Source organism: Halichoeres trimaculatus, unplaced genomic scaffold (assembly GCF_033239565.1).
Source record: "Halichoeres trimaculatus isolate MK-OKI-2021-1 unplaced genomic scaffold, fHalTri1.1 fHalTri1_scaffold_19, whole genome shotgun sequence".
NCBI lineage: Eukaryota > Metazoa > Chordata > Actinopteri > Labriformes > Labridae > Halichoeres > Halichoeres trimaculatus.
The window spans coordinates 27,620,091-27,634,043 of NW_027437197.1; the positions used below are offsets into that span (position 1 = coordinate 27,620,091).

At 42.8% G+C, this 13,953-nt stretch overlaps 1 protein-coding gene and 1 pseudogene across 1 annotated transcript; both read right to left on the reverse strand.

Moving 5' to 3' along the window:
* Positions 1-4,424: 4,424 nt before the first annotated feature.
* LOC141808691 (trace amine-associated receptor 13c-like) lies at positions 4,425-7,545 on the reverse strand (annotated as a pseudogene).
* On the reverse strand, positions 5,626-12,878 carry LOC141808692 (alpha-tectorin-like). The gene is made up of 18 exons (XM_074695366.1): positions 12,824-12,878; positions 12,607-12,704; positions 12,282-12,509; positions 12,106-12,189; positions 11,377-11,482; positions 11,169-11,292; positions 10,820-11,051; positions 10,533-10,689; positions 10,361-10,442; positions 10,190-10,252; positions 9,869-10,071; positions 9,406-9,537; positions 9,109-9,296; positions 8,747-8,901; positions 8,423-8,668; positions 8,176-8,338; positions 7,961-8,053; positions 5,626-5,889 (listed from the first exon to the last, which is right to left on the reverse strand). Exons 1-17 carry the CDS (start codon positions 12,876-12,878, stop codon positions 7,961-7,963), a joined length of 2,409 nt encoding a protein of 802 aa, XP_074551467.1. The 3' UTR covers positions 5,626-5,889.
* Positions 12,879-13,953: the final 1,075 nt, after the last annotated feature.

The window sequence follows — 13,953 nt, forward strand, 5'->3', positions numbered from 1 at the left end:
GCCATACTGGAAACACTGACACAAGAGGCAGAGTCTGAGCCTCCTGAGTAAAAGCTTTAGGGCGCCCGCCAGTCACGTGAGCTGAGCTGCACCTCTGAGTGGATAAGTTTAGTGTTTTAGACCCAATTCTTTTTTTTCCTTCACCAGGCTATAAACATGTTTTAGATTATGTAAAAGTCTGTTTCTTAGGCTTGGTGTGTGCGTAGTTTGTGTCTGTACTTTCTGCAGCCAGCCTCAAACCACAAATTTCAATATAAATATAATATTTATATAAATATAAAAGGATAATATGATTTTAAAAATACATAAAAATTAGCAAGAACACAAGACAAACAACTATCTACACAGTGCATGTAGTGCAAGATATAAGATGTGAAATATATTTAAGCTTAAAGGCTAAAACGTGAGCTACAGACTAAAACACAAGCTAAAATTTAAAACATGAGCTAAAGACTAAGACACAAGCTAAAATTTAAAACATGAGCTAAAGGCTACAACATGAGCTAAGGACTAAAACACAAGCTAAAATTTAAAACATGAGCTAAAGGCTAAAACATGAGATAAAGACTAAGACACAAGCTAAAATTTAAAACATGAGATAAAGGCTTAAACATGAGCTAAAGACTAAGACACAAGCTAAAATTTAAAACATGAGATAAAGGCTTAAACATGAGCTAAAGACTAAGACACAAGCTAAAATTTAAAACATGAGCTAAAGGCTAAAACATGAGCTAAGGACTAAGACACAAGCTAAAATTTAAAACATGAGATAAAGGCTTAAACATGAGCTAAAGACCAAGACACAAGCTAAAATTTAAAACATGAGATAAAGGCTAAAACATGATGTAAAGGCTAAAACATAAGCTAAAAGTTAAAACATGACTTAAGGGCTAAAACACACGGGCTAAGCTGTTTGTGTGCCAGTGTTCATATCAACCCACAGTCAGCAGTTACTTTGCAGGGGTTTATTTAAGCTTGAGAGTCTATCAATAAACTGAAGCGCTAGGTTATGTTAGCTCTGCTTGGTGAGGTTGGAGTTGGTAGATGAGCTCTGGTAGGACAGAACCAGGATTCACTAACGTTACTCGTTACAGACACGTCTCAGAGCACCGGGCTGTGAGGAACACTTTGTCTGCTCACCGTCTAGTCACTAAACTACTGTCTGAATTTACAGAGTTTGACTGTTGTCACCTTTTAAACCACAAATAATCCATCACCATGTTGCTTTGTATCATGAAAAAAGCTGTTTTGAACAAAAAAAAATAGAGTTAAAAGAAGATCACGCAAATGCCCTGGTAAGACTCACATCATCACACTTCAGATTTCAGCCGGGTGCAGTGTTGCCAGTTACCTCAAAAAAATGCATCAGATCACTGATTACTCTTTTAAAAAGTAGCTTAGTTACTTCACCAGTTATTCAATTTCAAAAGTAACTCAGTTTGTCCAAAAGTAACTTTAATCGTTACATTCACCAGCTACCAACACCTGCAGCTGCATGATCTGGCAAAGTTGTGTTTTATATATAAATATATATATATATATATATATATATATATATATAAATATATATATATATATATAATTATTCTACATGTTTCATTTTAGAGGAATATGCAGACATAGTTGTGTAATGTGTACTGTAGAATTAAAAACAAAAATATTCATTTTAAAGATTTTGAATTTCAAAATACAACTAAAGCTTTTACTGTACTATTTGTGGTGAATCTCACTTGTTTGGAGTGTTTTCCCCTCTTTCCCCCCCACAGAGTCTTGGGCTTTTCCCTCTCCTGCACTGGCTCCCTCCTGCAGCTCTACACATGTAAGCTTAAACCCTCTTCAAAACTGCATTTAACCGGGTGTCCGCGGGGTCTTAAAAAGAATTAAAAGTTGATAAATCAATTATAGGAAAAATTAGGCCCTTTGAAAGTATTAAAAAGTCTTAAGTATGGTTTTATGAGGTATTAAATTCAATTGGTGTTCAAGCTTTGACCCTAAAGTATCCATAAATTTTTCTTTTTCTCCTTGCAACTGTCCCCTGATTGTGCCGTTAAGCATTCAGCCAGTGAAGCTGTCAGCTATTGGAGCTTGGCAAAATGGACATGCAAAGTTTCACACACTGAACCATTCAAGTCCATCTGGATCGCCTCGGAGCCGCCTGCTTACATGTCATCAATAGCATGCCAATGGTGGACACAGGAAGCGGATGGAAAGCAAATCACACAGTCTGACGCACATGTGCTAAATTTTGATAACGATGAAATAAGTTCTTGTTTTTTCAGGTAGTTGGCCTTGAATAATTGCTGTTGTATGGGAACAAAAATGTGAGTGTCAATAAACCTGCCAGTAGTTTCATTTATTCTTTCAAGCTTTATTCCTTCACAGCTTACCTCAATTCTATTTCAATTCAAACCACAACTGCTAAAGATGGGCTGTTACCAACAGCTTAAAATAGTGATGAGGTCTTAAAACTTTTTAAGGGTTTTTTAAAAAAGTCTTAGAAAGGTATTGAGATTAACCTCTGGGTTTCAGCATATACCCTGATTTAAGCTCTGGGAGGAAAAGAGTCCGGTGCCAGAGTATTAGTACTTCTACTGTGTGCCTCCACGAGCCCTCTGCACACTGCCCAAGCTCTTCCACTCTGCCAATCTCTTCCCTTCAGCAAATAAAACCACTTCAACTGCTTCCTCTGTCTCAGTTTGCTTTTGGATCCTGGTCAATTAAGCTGGTTTACAAACCGTAACACTGTTTTTGGTGCACTCCAGCACTAGTCTGTTCAATTTTGGATTCACTTTTTTTTTTTAAATGCTTCATTTTGGTCAAGTTTGGTTTCTTCCTTTCTTTCTTTCTTTCTTTCTTTCTTTCTTTCTTTCTTTCTTTCTTTCTTTCCTTTTTCTTGTTTTTTTTTTTTTTTTTTTTTTTGTTAAAGAAGCTGTAGTCCTTTGTCCTTTCGTTTTAGTACAATAAGCCAAAATAAATTATGCTGGAGTGTGGGCTCACATAATCCTCAGTATGCTGCTTGGGGCACTCCAGTCTAAAAAGTCTGGGCACCCCTGCTTGTCATCGAGTGCCTTGATGTAGCCTACGTTATGTTGCTCTGCTCATTAACGATGGATTTATACTAAACAGAGGGCTCAGCTCATGGAATGGAGGGAGCTACAGTAAAAGACAAGACTCGTCTTTTCCCCGGTAAAAGTCGAACAACTTCTCCAGCCTTTTATAGCCTCGGTGTGCTGATCTCTAATTTCCTAAAAGTTTCAGCTAAGGATCTTAAACAAACTGCCAGCACAGAGCGTATGACAAACCTTATGTAATCTTTAACTGACAAACTCAAAACAGTGTGTTTCCAGCTAAAAAACGTGCATCTCTCTGTTGTTTACGTTTCTGTAGCTGGCTGATATTACACATGAGTTGTCCACATGCTGAAAACATGATGAATACGCTACTCCTGTCATTCCCAGAGAAGCAAGAAAAAGGTAGATATATGATTTTACAAGAAAGATGAAAAGAGTATTAACGCACAGTGACTTGGATAAGTAAATTTAATCTGATTACGGGTTTAGAAAAAGTAACGTGTTGGATTACTATGAAGGTATTTCAGGTGCAAAAGGTTTGAGAACCTGTAACATTGAATTTGTAGTTGTGTACATTGAATTTGTATGTGTATCAGTAAGTATGATTTCCAACACTCTATGAGTGGTGTACTTGTAAAATAATTTCTTGTATGTGTCGATTTTTTTTTCTTCCTACAAATACAACACAAACATACGCATTCACAGGTGCACAAATCAAATTTCCAGGTGCATGAATCATATTCACAGGTTCACAAATCAGATTTACAGGTGCACAGATCCTTTTCTACAAGTCACATATTTCAACACTGACATGCTCACATTTTGCACCTATTGTTGCAGCAGGTGCAAAACATACTTGTGCACCTGTATTTCATGAAGTGAAGGTGCAGCGAGAATTTGAATATGTGCAAATCTAAGTGTGAACCTGTGCAATAAGTATGTGAAATAATTTACCATGAAAATAGCTCTTTCCTTTAAAACACAAACACAAACTGCTACTTACAACCACCGACTGAATCCTTTGCACGAGTCACACATGCTCTGTTTTCTAAAAGTGCAAATCAGAAATTGTACTTCTGGTTCCGCCTAGATATTTGGTGCCAAACTACAAAACGATCTGTCCTGCTCTGAGATTGACAGGTTTTTCGGCCAGTCAGAGGTTTTTATTCAATCGTCGTTCCTCCCACAGCCAGTTGACCCATCACTATCCTGGGTTAAGTTACCGTGTTGATAACTTGCTTCGTGCTATCAATTATCCTGATTGCCATTGTTACGGTTACTCAATCCTGGATAGATCTGAGTTACCTTGGATAAGTTCACCGCGCTTCGTGCTCTGGCCTCAGGGCCAGAGGTTTAAATCAGAGGGATCAGACAGGAGTTAAATTAGAACAGACAGGTGAAGAAGGCTGCAGAGGAGGCACTGATCTCACCGTCCTGTCCCGACAGAATGACACAGAAATAAAAACACAGGCAGAAAAAAAACGACCACAAACACACCCAGAGTCTCGGCTGGCCTCACTTCACTTCTCTTCAGTGTGATTCTGACTGACCTCTGCTGAACTGCAACGAGAGAGCGCATGGCCTGAGCCTGAGACACAGCCACCACAAACACTCTCCCATACAGAACCACAATGACGGTGAAGAACACATCTGCAAGGCCTTCAACATAATCCATCACCACCACACACTCCCCAGAGCAGGAGTTAAACTAACCCAGCCGTGTGAAGTAGTTCCTGGTTAAGATCCCGTTATACAGATTGGCACAGAGCCAGCACGGACTGGCACAGACTAAGACCCCCTTCACCGTCACCTTAGAGGAGTAACGCAGAGGGTCACACACGGCTACGGATCGATCCACTGATATGAGCACCATGTTCCCTGCAGACAAGGACGTGAGGATAAAGTCAATCGTACAGTACAGGTTACACACGAGGTCACCCTGGTACCAGCAGCCATTGATGAGGATGATTAAAAGAACATGAGGAAGCCTATGAAGAAGTCTGAGACCGCCTGGGAGAGGAGGAGGACGTTTGTCTGTGGAGATAAGACAGAAACTTTCAAACATGAAGAAGAAGAATGAGGGACAGCTCAGAGAGAGTACCTCCCATGGTCAGGGTGGAGGAGCCACAGGGCGAACCAGCTCGTACTGTTTCACATTTAGTAACTTCATCAGCTCTGCCTTCATATGTCATCTAAACACAGTCTCCCTCTGAGGAACTCTGTATCATTCTTCACTGTCTTTACTCCTGCAAAGATGTCATGTCATCCAAAGGCACAGGGACAGAAACAGTGATGAAAAAATGAGATCAAAACATTATGTTTCAGTTAAAAATGATTTTTATTGATGCCAAAGTATCAAAGCAAAGGAATCTAACCCATACAAAGAGTTCCACCTGTGTTTATGACACAGACTGAAGGTTGGGATCATAACATCAGATGTGTTGATGTCAGAAAACCAAAGATAACAGAAGCTCTGAGAGTTCATGTGCAGAAACAATCAAACCAACATCCAGCGCAGTTTATTCTTCTTTAATGTGGAGGATAATCCCCTTTACAGACTCCACTGATGTAGACCTGAACCATGGTTTCTGATCTATCCCGTAGTACCTACTGTTTTCATGCTGCATGTCAAACCTTCACCTTTTTAGCCCGACAGTCACCATCAGTCAGAAAACAAACCCAGACACCCAAACAGAGATAAAACCACTTCCTGAGGCCAGAGAGAAGAAGAGTGCTTGTCTAGGTGTCCAGACCCCTTCATCAGGGCCGATCCAATAGAGGAACGGGTATGCTTTCTGATCCCAACTTGAAGGAAAACCTACAGACACAAACAACTTTAAGTTCAGTTGAAGATTTGTGAAACACCAGGTTGGTGTCTGATTCATCCCCGTCCTGCTGCGTGTTGACTATGCTCTCTCTTTCTCATCTATCAGCTCATGCCAGCTGTGTGTTCAGACTTTTTAAAAGGTGCATACAGCGTGCATCTTTGTCAGTCTATCATATTTGAACCAGGGGCAGCTCAGTGTGTTTGGCCAATCAGGAGGGCATTTAACACGTGTTTCCCAACAACTGGGCCACGAGGGGGTTCATTTCAGAGAGGTTTGTATGTTTTTGCTGCACTTTTGCTCAGACTTGATTTAAAAAAGGGGGCATTGTGCTTTATTTTGATCTTATGTCCCTCTGGTGCCCCTGTAGTATCTCTACATGATCTACAGCTCAGGCTGCTGTCTTTTCAAAGCTCCACAAACCCTGTTCACTCTGATTAGTCAGCTCTCTGGAGGCCATTAAGGGGCAGAGCAATAGGCAGATCTGCGTTTGAAACCTGACCCCTATCATTTCATTCATTCATTCAATCATTCATGCATTCATTCATTCATTCATTCATTCATTCATTCATATATTCATTCATGCATTCATTTCATTTCATTATTTTAATTCATTTCATTTCATCCATTCATTTCATTCAATTATTTCATTCATTTCATTCATTTCATTCATTCATTCATTCATTCATTTCATTCATTCATTTCATTCATTCATTCATTTCATTCATTCATTTCATTCATTCATTTATTCATTCATTCATTCATTCATTTCATTAAATTAATTAATTAATTAATTAATTTATTCATTCATTCATTTATTCCATTTCATCCATTTCATTCATTTATTCATTCATTCAGTCATTTTATTTCATTCATTTCATTTCTCGAATTCATTTATTTTTTAACATTTATTCATTCATGCATTTATTCATTCATTTCATTTCATTGATTTTCTCGATTGCCTCAGTGATGTGAAGGCTTGGATGAGGGAAAATTTTCTAAAACTCAATGAATCTAAGACAGAGATAATTTTCTTTGAAGGATACACCCCCACAACGGCCTGCTTTGCAGAAAATCTGGGCCCCTTGAGTTCTAACATTCAGACTAAAGTTCGGAACCTTGGTGTCATCTTTGATAACCATTTTAACTTTGACAAGCAGATCGGTGCCGTTGTTAAAGCAAGCTTCTTCCAACTCCGTCTGTTAGCTAAGACTAAGGCCTGCTTTTCACAGGCTGATCTTGAGAAGACTATCCATGCCTTTGTTACATGTAGACTTGACTACTGTAACTCTTTATACATCGGCATGGATAAGTCATTAATTAACCGCCTTCAGCTCGTTCAGAATGCTGCTGCTCGTCTCCTCTCTGGAAAGAAAAAACGTGACCACATTACACCAGTCTTGGCGTCCCTCCACTGGCTCCCAGTCCGTTTTCGCATTGATTTTAAAATTCTTTAAATCGCTTTTAGAGCCCTCAATGGTCTTGCCCCTCTCTACCTGTCTGAAATGCTACATCTCTACTCCCCAACCAGAGCCCTAAGGTCTTCTGACCAGCTGCTGTTGGAGGTTCCCAAAACCAGACTGAAGTCGAGAGGTGACAGGGTCTTTGCAGCGGCTGCCCCCAGACTGTGGAACAGTCTCCTCATCCATATAAGAGCCCCCCTGGACCATAGAGATTTTTAAATCTTCCTTAAAGACCCACTTTTTCTCCCTGGCGTTTTATCAATTAGCTCATACAAGTCACAGGCACCTTAGTTTTTAGCTTTTTAATTTTTACTGTTTTATTACAATGCTTTTATATCTTCTTATTGTTTTTATTGTTATATTTACTTATTTCTTTGTATTTGTGTACAGCACTTTGATCGACTGCTGTCTTCTTGAAGGTGCTCTATAAATAAAGTTGACTTGACTTGACATTCATTCCTTCATTCATTCATTTCATTTCATTCATTTCACTCATTTCCTTCCTTCATTCATTCATTCATTCTTGATAAGCGGGCTGACAGCTCTTGTTCTGGAGCTGTTGGTTCTTGCTGTCATAGTGAGAGAAGTGTTGTGAAGTTACCTAAGAAGTCCAGCCCATGGTGATGAGGACGGGGTTCTCATCCAGATAACCTGATGTGACTGATCGGCGCCATCTGCCGTGCTGGTTGCATCTCTGAAAGGAAAACACGTGGTCAGGGTTACGAGGGTCAGCACCAGTTTTTAAAGCCACAGACTGTGGTTAGACGTCATGCCTGACATGTTGTAGTTTTCTCAGAGCTCTGCTGAGCAGCGTACCGGCACACAGCGGTCCCCTTCCTTCACACACAGCTGCAATTTGCAATGCAGGTAGACATCGCCCGTCTTACCGCTGAACTGGAACGAGTCGAAAGAGAACACGATGTATGTTCCCATCCCATTGTTAACCACCTCCACTGTGCCGTCAACGGGATTAGGGCAGCTGCTCAGAAATATGTAGAAAGACGTGAGAGACTGAGACACAAAACCATTAGAGACAGGTTTAAAGACTGGGAGCATGTCTCACCCGTTAATGACCAGATCATATTTCAGCATCCCGCTTGGGGACGGCTGGCTGGTAGCCCAGCAGGACTGAGCCACTAAGTTGATTAGGTTTTCATCCAGACCTTCAGTCTTCAGCTGCACCCAGATCCTCTCATCCAGCTGGACTCCAGTCCCAGATTCGATGGGGGAAGAGAGCATAGGGTCGGTGTAGCCCCTCATGGTCAGGTTGTATCTCCAGGCTCCAGAGGTGATGCGCTGGTCCACGGAGCTGAAAGCAAACACTGGGTCATTTTCAAACACCACAGCTTTTGCAAGAGCCTCTATAACCTGCACTGTGTCTGCGTACCTTTGTTTGAGTCTGACCGCCATGCTCTTGGTGCCTGGCTGGGTGAAGAAACAGGAGAAATCGATGTGCAGCATGTCGTGGCGGTAGACCTTGCCGTCTGTGGAGATGTTCTGAGTCATGATGGTGTTCTTGTAGATGATTCTGCTGTCGTTGACCTGGACGGACACGAGAACAGCACAGTCAGCTCTTTAGTACTCATCCTATGATCTGTTTTTCTGCTTTAAAGCTGAAAAAGAGCTCAGATGTCAGAGCTACAGTGAAGAGATTCAATCCTCAAACCCACAGGTTTAAAATCATCCTGCAGACTTCATCAAGCACTGAGCTACTGGATCAAAGAGACTTGACAAATAAAGGTGACCCACCTTGATCACCGTACCGCAGGTGTTGCTGCTGTTAAAGGAGAAGGTCACCATGTGTGTCTCCTCGTCCTCCTGCCCTCTGCAGGCCTGATCGTTGAGGTGTAAGATGGAGGAGTCGATGCCGTGGTCGGCCAGGAGACACTTTGCTAAACTCACTGAGGCCGACTTGTGCTTGCAGACTGTGGGCTCACCTGAATATAAAGAACCAAACAACCAAAATCAGCTCCCCCTCGCTGAGAAACCCCTCCAGACTCTGATGTGACATGGCTCTGAGAAACTGTGGAGGCCTGAGGGACTCACCATACGTGTTGTCTGAGCTGTACTTGGATGCAAAGAGGGCGCGGCAGAGGCAGCGAGGTCGAGCACCGCTGTACTTCTGACTGCAAAACTCATGATCGCTGCAGAACGTATCCTGACAGGAACGCTGAGCGGCTACACACACACACACACACACACACACACACACACACACACACACACACACACACACACACACACACACACACACACACACACACACACACACACACACACACACACACACACACACACACACACACACACAACTGTGATCCTTGATTGGGTTAGTTTCAGATAATTTGTTAAACCAAGTTTTGTGTTTGAGCAGCATGAGGCCTCCTGAGCCAGAGAGGTTAGTTATTGGGCTGTTGGTCATGTGACATTCAACTGTTGGAAAAAGCCAGCCCAGCTCAGGAGTTTATATCAAAGCACAACACAACCTTCCATCCTGAGTCATCCTTACAGCAGTGGGTTGTCTTCCTCCACTCCTCCATCTTGAGGCTTCCTGTCTGGCTGCAGAGCATGGCGTAGGCCTCCAGGGATTTGCACTGCAGACCGTCCTTTGCAGGATACTTGCACAGCGTGTTGCTGCAGGCTGTGATGAAGGGCTCAGGGTCAATGAGCTTGTTGCAGGCGCTGAAAGGAGCCTGCTTCAGGTGACTGCACCTTCATGGGGTCAAATCAAAGCATGTAGTTATCCAGGGATACATGAAGATCAGAACATTAAAGAGTTCCCTCCAGTTTATTAATGTGTTGGAAACCACAAACTTGAATCATTGTTTACCATTTCTTTGCAGCTTCACAGTCTATAGAAGTGTCAGCAGGGTCTTCATGCTTCACTTCACACCTGAGGAAGAAAACAATGAGAAGCCATGGAAGAACTCTGTCTTCAAAGGTCATCATCAATGCTTCTCCATCCAAAAAGTCAGACAGTGGTCTCAGTTTGAGAGCTTACCCTCTGGAGCTGAACTCAGCCACCTTGTCTCCACTGAAGCCTCTCCAGTCCCCACATAAACCCTGAACAGCTGCTGTGAGCCCTGGATAGTTTCAGGAGGAAACGTGACTCCCGTGTTAGCTTCCTTGATGTTAAAACCTCTTTCCAAGTAACCACTGATATTTATACATACCTGACACTCGGATGAGAGCTTTGTCCCCATCAAATAAGACATGAACCGTGTGGCTGGAGGTGAATATTTTAACCTTCACTCCTGTCAGGTCCTTGGAGAGCTGCACACCTCTGAACTCCTGAGCCGTGGCGTTGAGCTCCAGCACGTTCCCGTTCAGCTGGATGAAACCAGAGCAGCAGAAACAGTTTAAGATCAGCTGGTGGAGCGTCCTTACCGACATTGCAATCCTCTTAAAAAAGATGAGACCCTGAGAGGTCTGACAGGTGCAGAAACAGTCCGTGTCTTACCCTGACTCTGCTTTGTTTCACGCTGATCTCAATGCCTTCACCGTCCAGCTTCACAATGACGTGGTCCAGAAAGCTGACGTCCTTTCGCTGTCTTTCCCTGAACACCCCGTGTACTTTGAGCCCGGGCATGGACAGCAGCGTGTACCCACACCTGTCTGGGACCTTGAGGACTTTCCCAGAGAAACTAATGACAGCAGAAGCAACCACGGTGCACGAGCTGCTGGGGACACAGCTGACAGAGAGGAGAGCGAGGTTAGCGGTTAGCCACAACAAAGCTAACGTCAAAAGAGCATCTCAGCCTGAGCTCTGCACGGACAGTGAAAGAAATGGATGAACTTTGAATATTTACCTCCCTTTGTGGCAGCTCTGCATGGGTCCACACTTACTGACCACTTTAGCTACTCCATCCGGCCCACAGGTCACCATGGAGCAGATTTCAGAGTCATCGGTTGTGTTAGCCTTAAAAACGGTGCCTAAGAGTCAGGACGAGGCCTTTAGGGTCAGAGTTATACTCAGTAATTCACGTCATTACTGCTCCCGTTGAGAGACCGGCTGACCTGACAGTCTGCAGCCGCTGATGTCTGTGATGACTCCGTTACTCGTTTCAGACGTCTGAAATGTCTTTTTAGAAACAGTCTGTCCATTCACTTGAGAATCTGCCTCCTGCAACGTGTCAAAAAGGAAAAAGGTTAGCTTCTCTGTTATCTGTAGGATGAGACGGGCCTCAGACACCAAGGTCAGATGTTTCACTATTTTCATTATCTAAGCAATTTATTTTCCTCTTTGTTTTCCTGAACTTAGTATTTTAGCATTTTAAACAGTAGACATTTAAATTGTAACGTGCGGTACTGTCTGTCTGTCCGTCTGTCTGTCTGTCCGTCTGTCTGTCTGTCTGTCTGTGCTGTTTGTTTTCTTTTGTCAGTTGTTTACATTGTTTACTGCTCTTTGTGCCTTTAATGCTCCTCAGGGATAAACAAATAGATAAATAACTTCTTTGAATTGAATTAAACTGAATGGAGGTCTACTCATAGCTCCGCCCCTAACAGGCCTTCAGAGAGCTGGCCAATCAGAGGGAAGGGGGTTTGTTGTGTGTGGCGCCTTAAAGAGACAGTGAATCATGTAAAGCTACTACAGGGCACTGGAGGGACTGCTTAAAGACGAAAAAAGCTCTTTGGTGATAAAACTTTTGGTCCACTTTTGTTATTTCAAGTAACAAAATACAGTAAAGCCTGAAAGCTTTGAATCCATGTGAGGAACCCTCCGTCACGCTCTTTTAACAAACTCACAACGTCTGCTCTGGTGTAGCCTGGAAACGTCTTGATCCCCAGGACAGCCTGTGCTCCAAAGTTGCCAAGTTCAACCTGCTGGATCTAAAAACAGGACAGAGGTCTGTTCATGCTGTCAGCAAAGACACATACTCACTCTGCAGCCAGACAAACTCCAAACAGAAGCTCTTCCTCACCTCAGCTTCTTTGTTGTCCTTCAGAGCGATCACGTTCACACACTCCCCGGTGGACTCTAGGTCTGGCAGGACTTTATGAACACCTGATCCAAACGGGATCACTCTGCTGAACACCTCCAGCTCTCCTCTGTCAGCCGAGCCTCCTGACAGCAGGATGCAGCTGTTTGGGAGTCCAGCTGAGAAGGCACCACCGAAGCAGAAAGCAAACCTGTTAGCATCAAGGCTGACCTGTTCAGAGGATCAGAGGGGCCACGTTTCAGGAAGTGGTTTGACATTCAGATCAACACCTGCAGGGAAGGTGAAGGTGTGGACGGGTTTGACTCACAAAGACTTTCTCATATCTCTGTCCATAATAAGAAATGGGACAGGTGGTGATGTTCACCTCTCCAGGACTGATGAATGTCTGAGACACCGCTTCAGATCCTGAGGACAGAGAGTAAACATATGACAGCTCCCCAACAGTGAAGACAAAACAAACTGAGCTCTCCCTACTGGCTGACAGGCTGCAGTTCAGGCAGGGTGGAGGTGGTGAAGCTTCTCACCTGTCAGGAGGCTGAGTGCAGCCAGGTACAGCACAAAGCCAAACATGTTGGTCATCCAGTCGCCTCAACCTAAAAACAAAGTTTGAGATTTAAAAAATAAACCTTTTATTTTTTCTTTCGCTGAATGCTGTGATCCAGATATGTCTACATTCTTTTCTTATGTGTGTGTCTTTACATATTCATGTATGTGCATATTACACATGTGATCCTTTCATGTGGTAATTACCTTTGATATATACTTCTTTACTTCTTTCTCTAATGTGTTGTACAGCCACGCTTTGTATTGTGTTCTGGTTGTCTCCCCTCTTTTTTTTAAAGAAAACTTGAAACTACTCAGCTATTTTACTGGAGGACCTGTCAAACATTTATTTTTTGTCTTAAAACTCAATTTAAAAAAGTGCTGAAAATACATGAACTTGGTGCTTGAACAAAATGACTTGTTGTGACAACTTTTTGGTAGTGTTGTGATTTTTTTTTTTCATTTTGCAAAAGGGAAAAACTGAAACACATAAATTCAGTTCAGAGATTGTGTTTCAGGCTAGAGCACAAAGTCCTCTGATCTGCATTAGCAAGTGCGTAAACAGAGAGCTGCTGCTGCTGATGATCTGTAATCTAACACATCTGGACTCAGCTGTGCATGAATCCTGCTCTTTTTTTTTACAAATGCCTGGACACTTCCACCCTCCTGTGTAGGACTGAAATCTGACCACATGAAATAAGTGAAATGATGCAGGAGGTGAGTTCCTTACCGTGTGGAGGAGCGGGTGCAGGCAGTCAGCCGTGTGCTCTGAGTGTCTCTGTGGATGCTTCAGGACTCAGACTCTCTGTGTGAAGGACAGCACTCCCTCCCTCCCTCCTCCCTTGCTCTCAGCTCGGTCGACTCCCCATCAGGCAGAAAGCTGTCACGGATTCTTGAGGCCTTTTGTCTCCTCAGACTGACTTCTGTCACGAAACATTCCAGTTACTCTGTAATTAGCTAAGATTCCATTTTCCTGTCAGCTCAACACCTCATTATTTCTAGATGAAGACAGACTTACAGGAGGAGAGCAGGGTATCTCGCTCTGACTGTCTCCATCTCTTACTTTGACTCTATTTCTGGTAGATTTTTCTTTTTCCACACTTTACTTTTT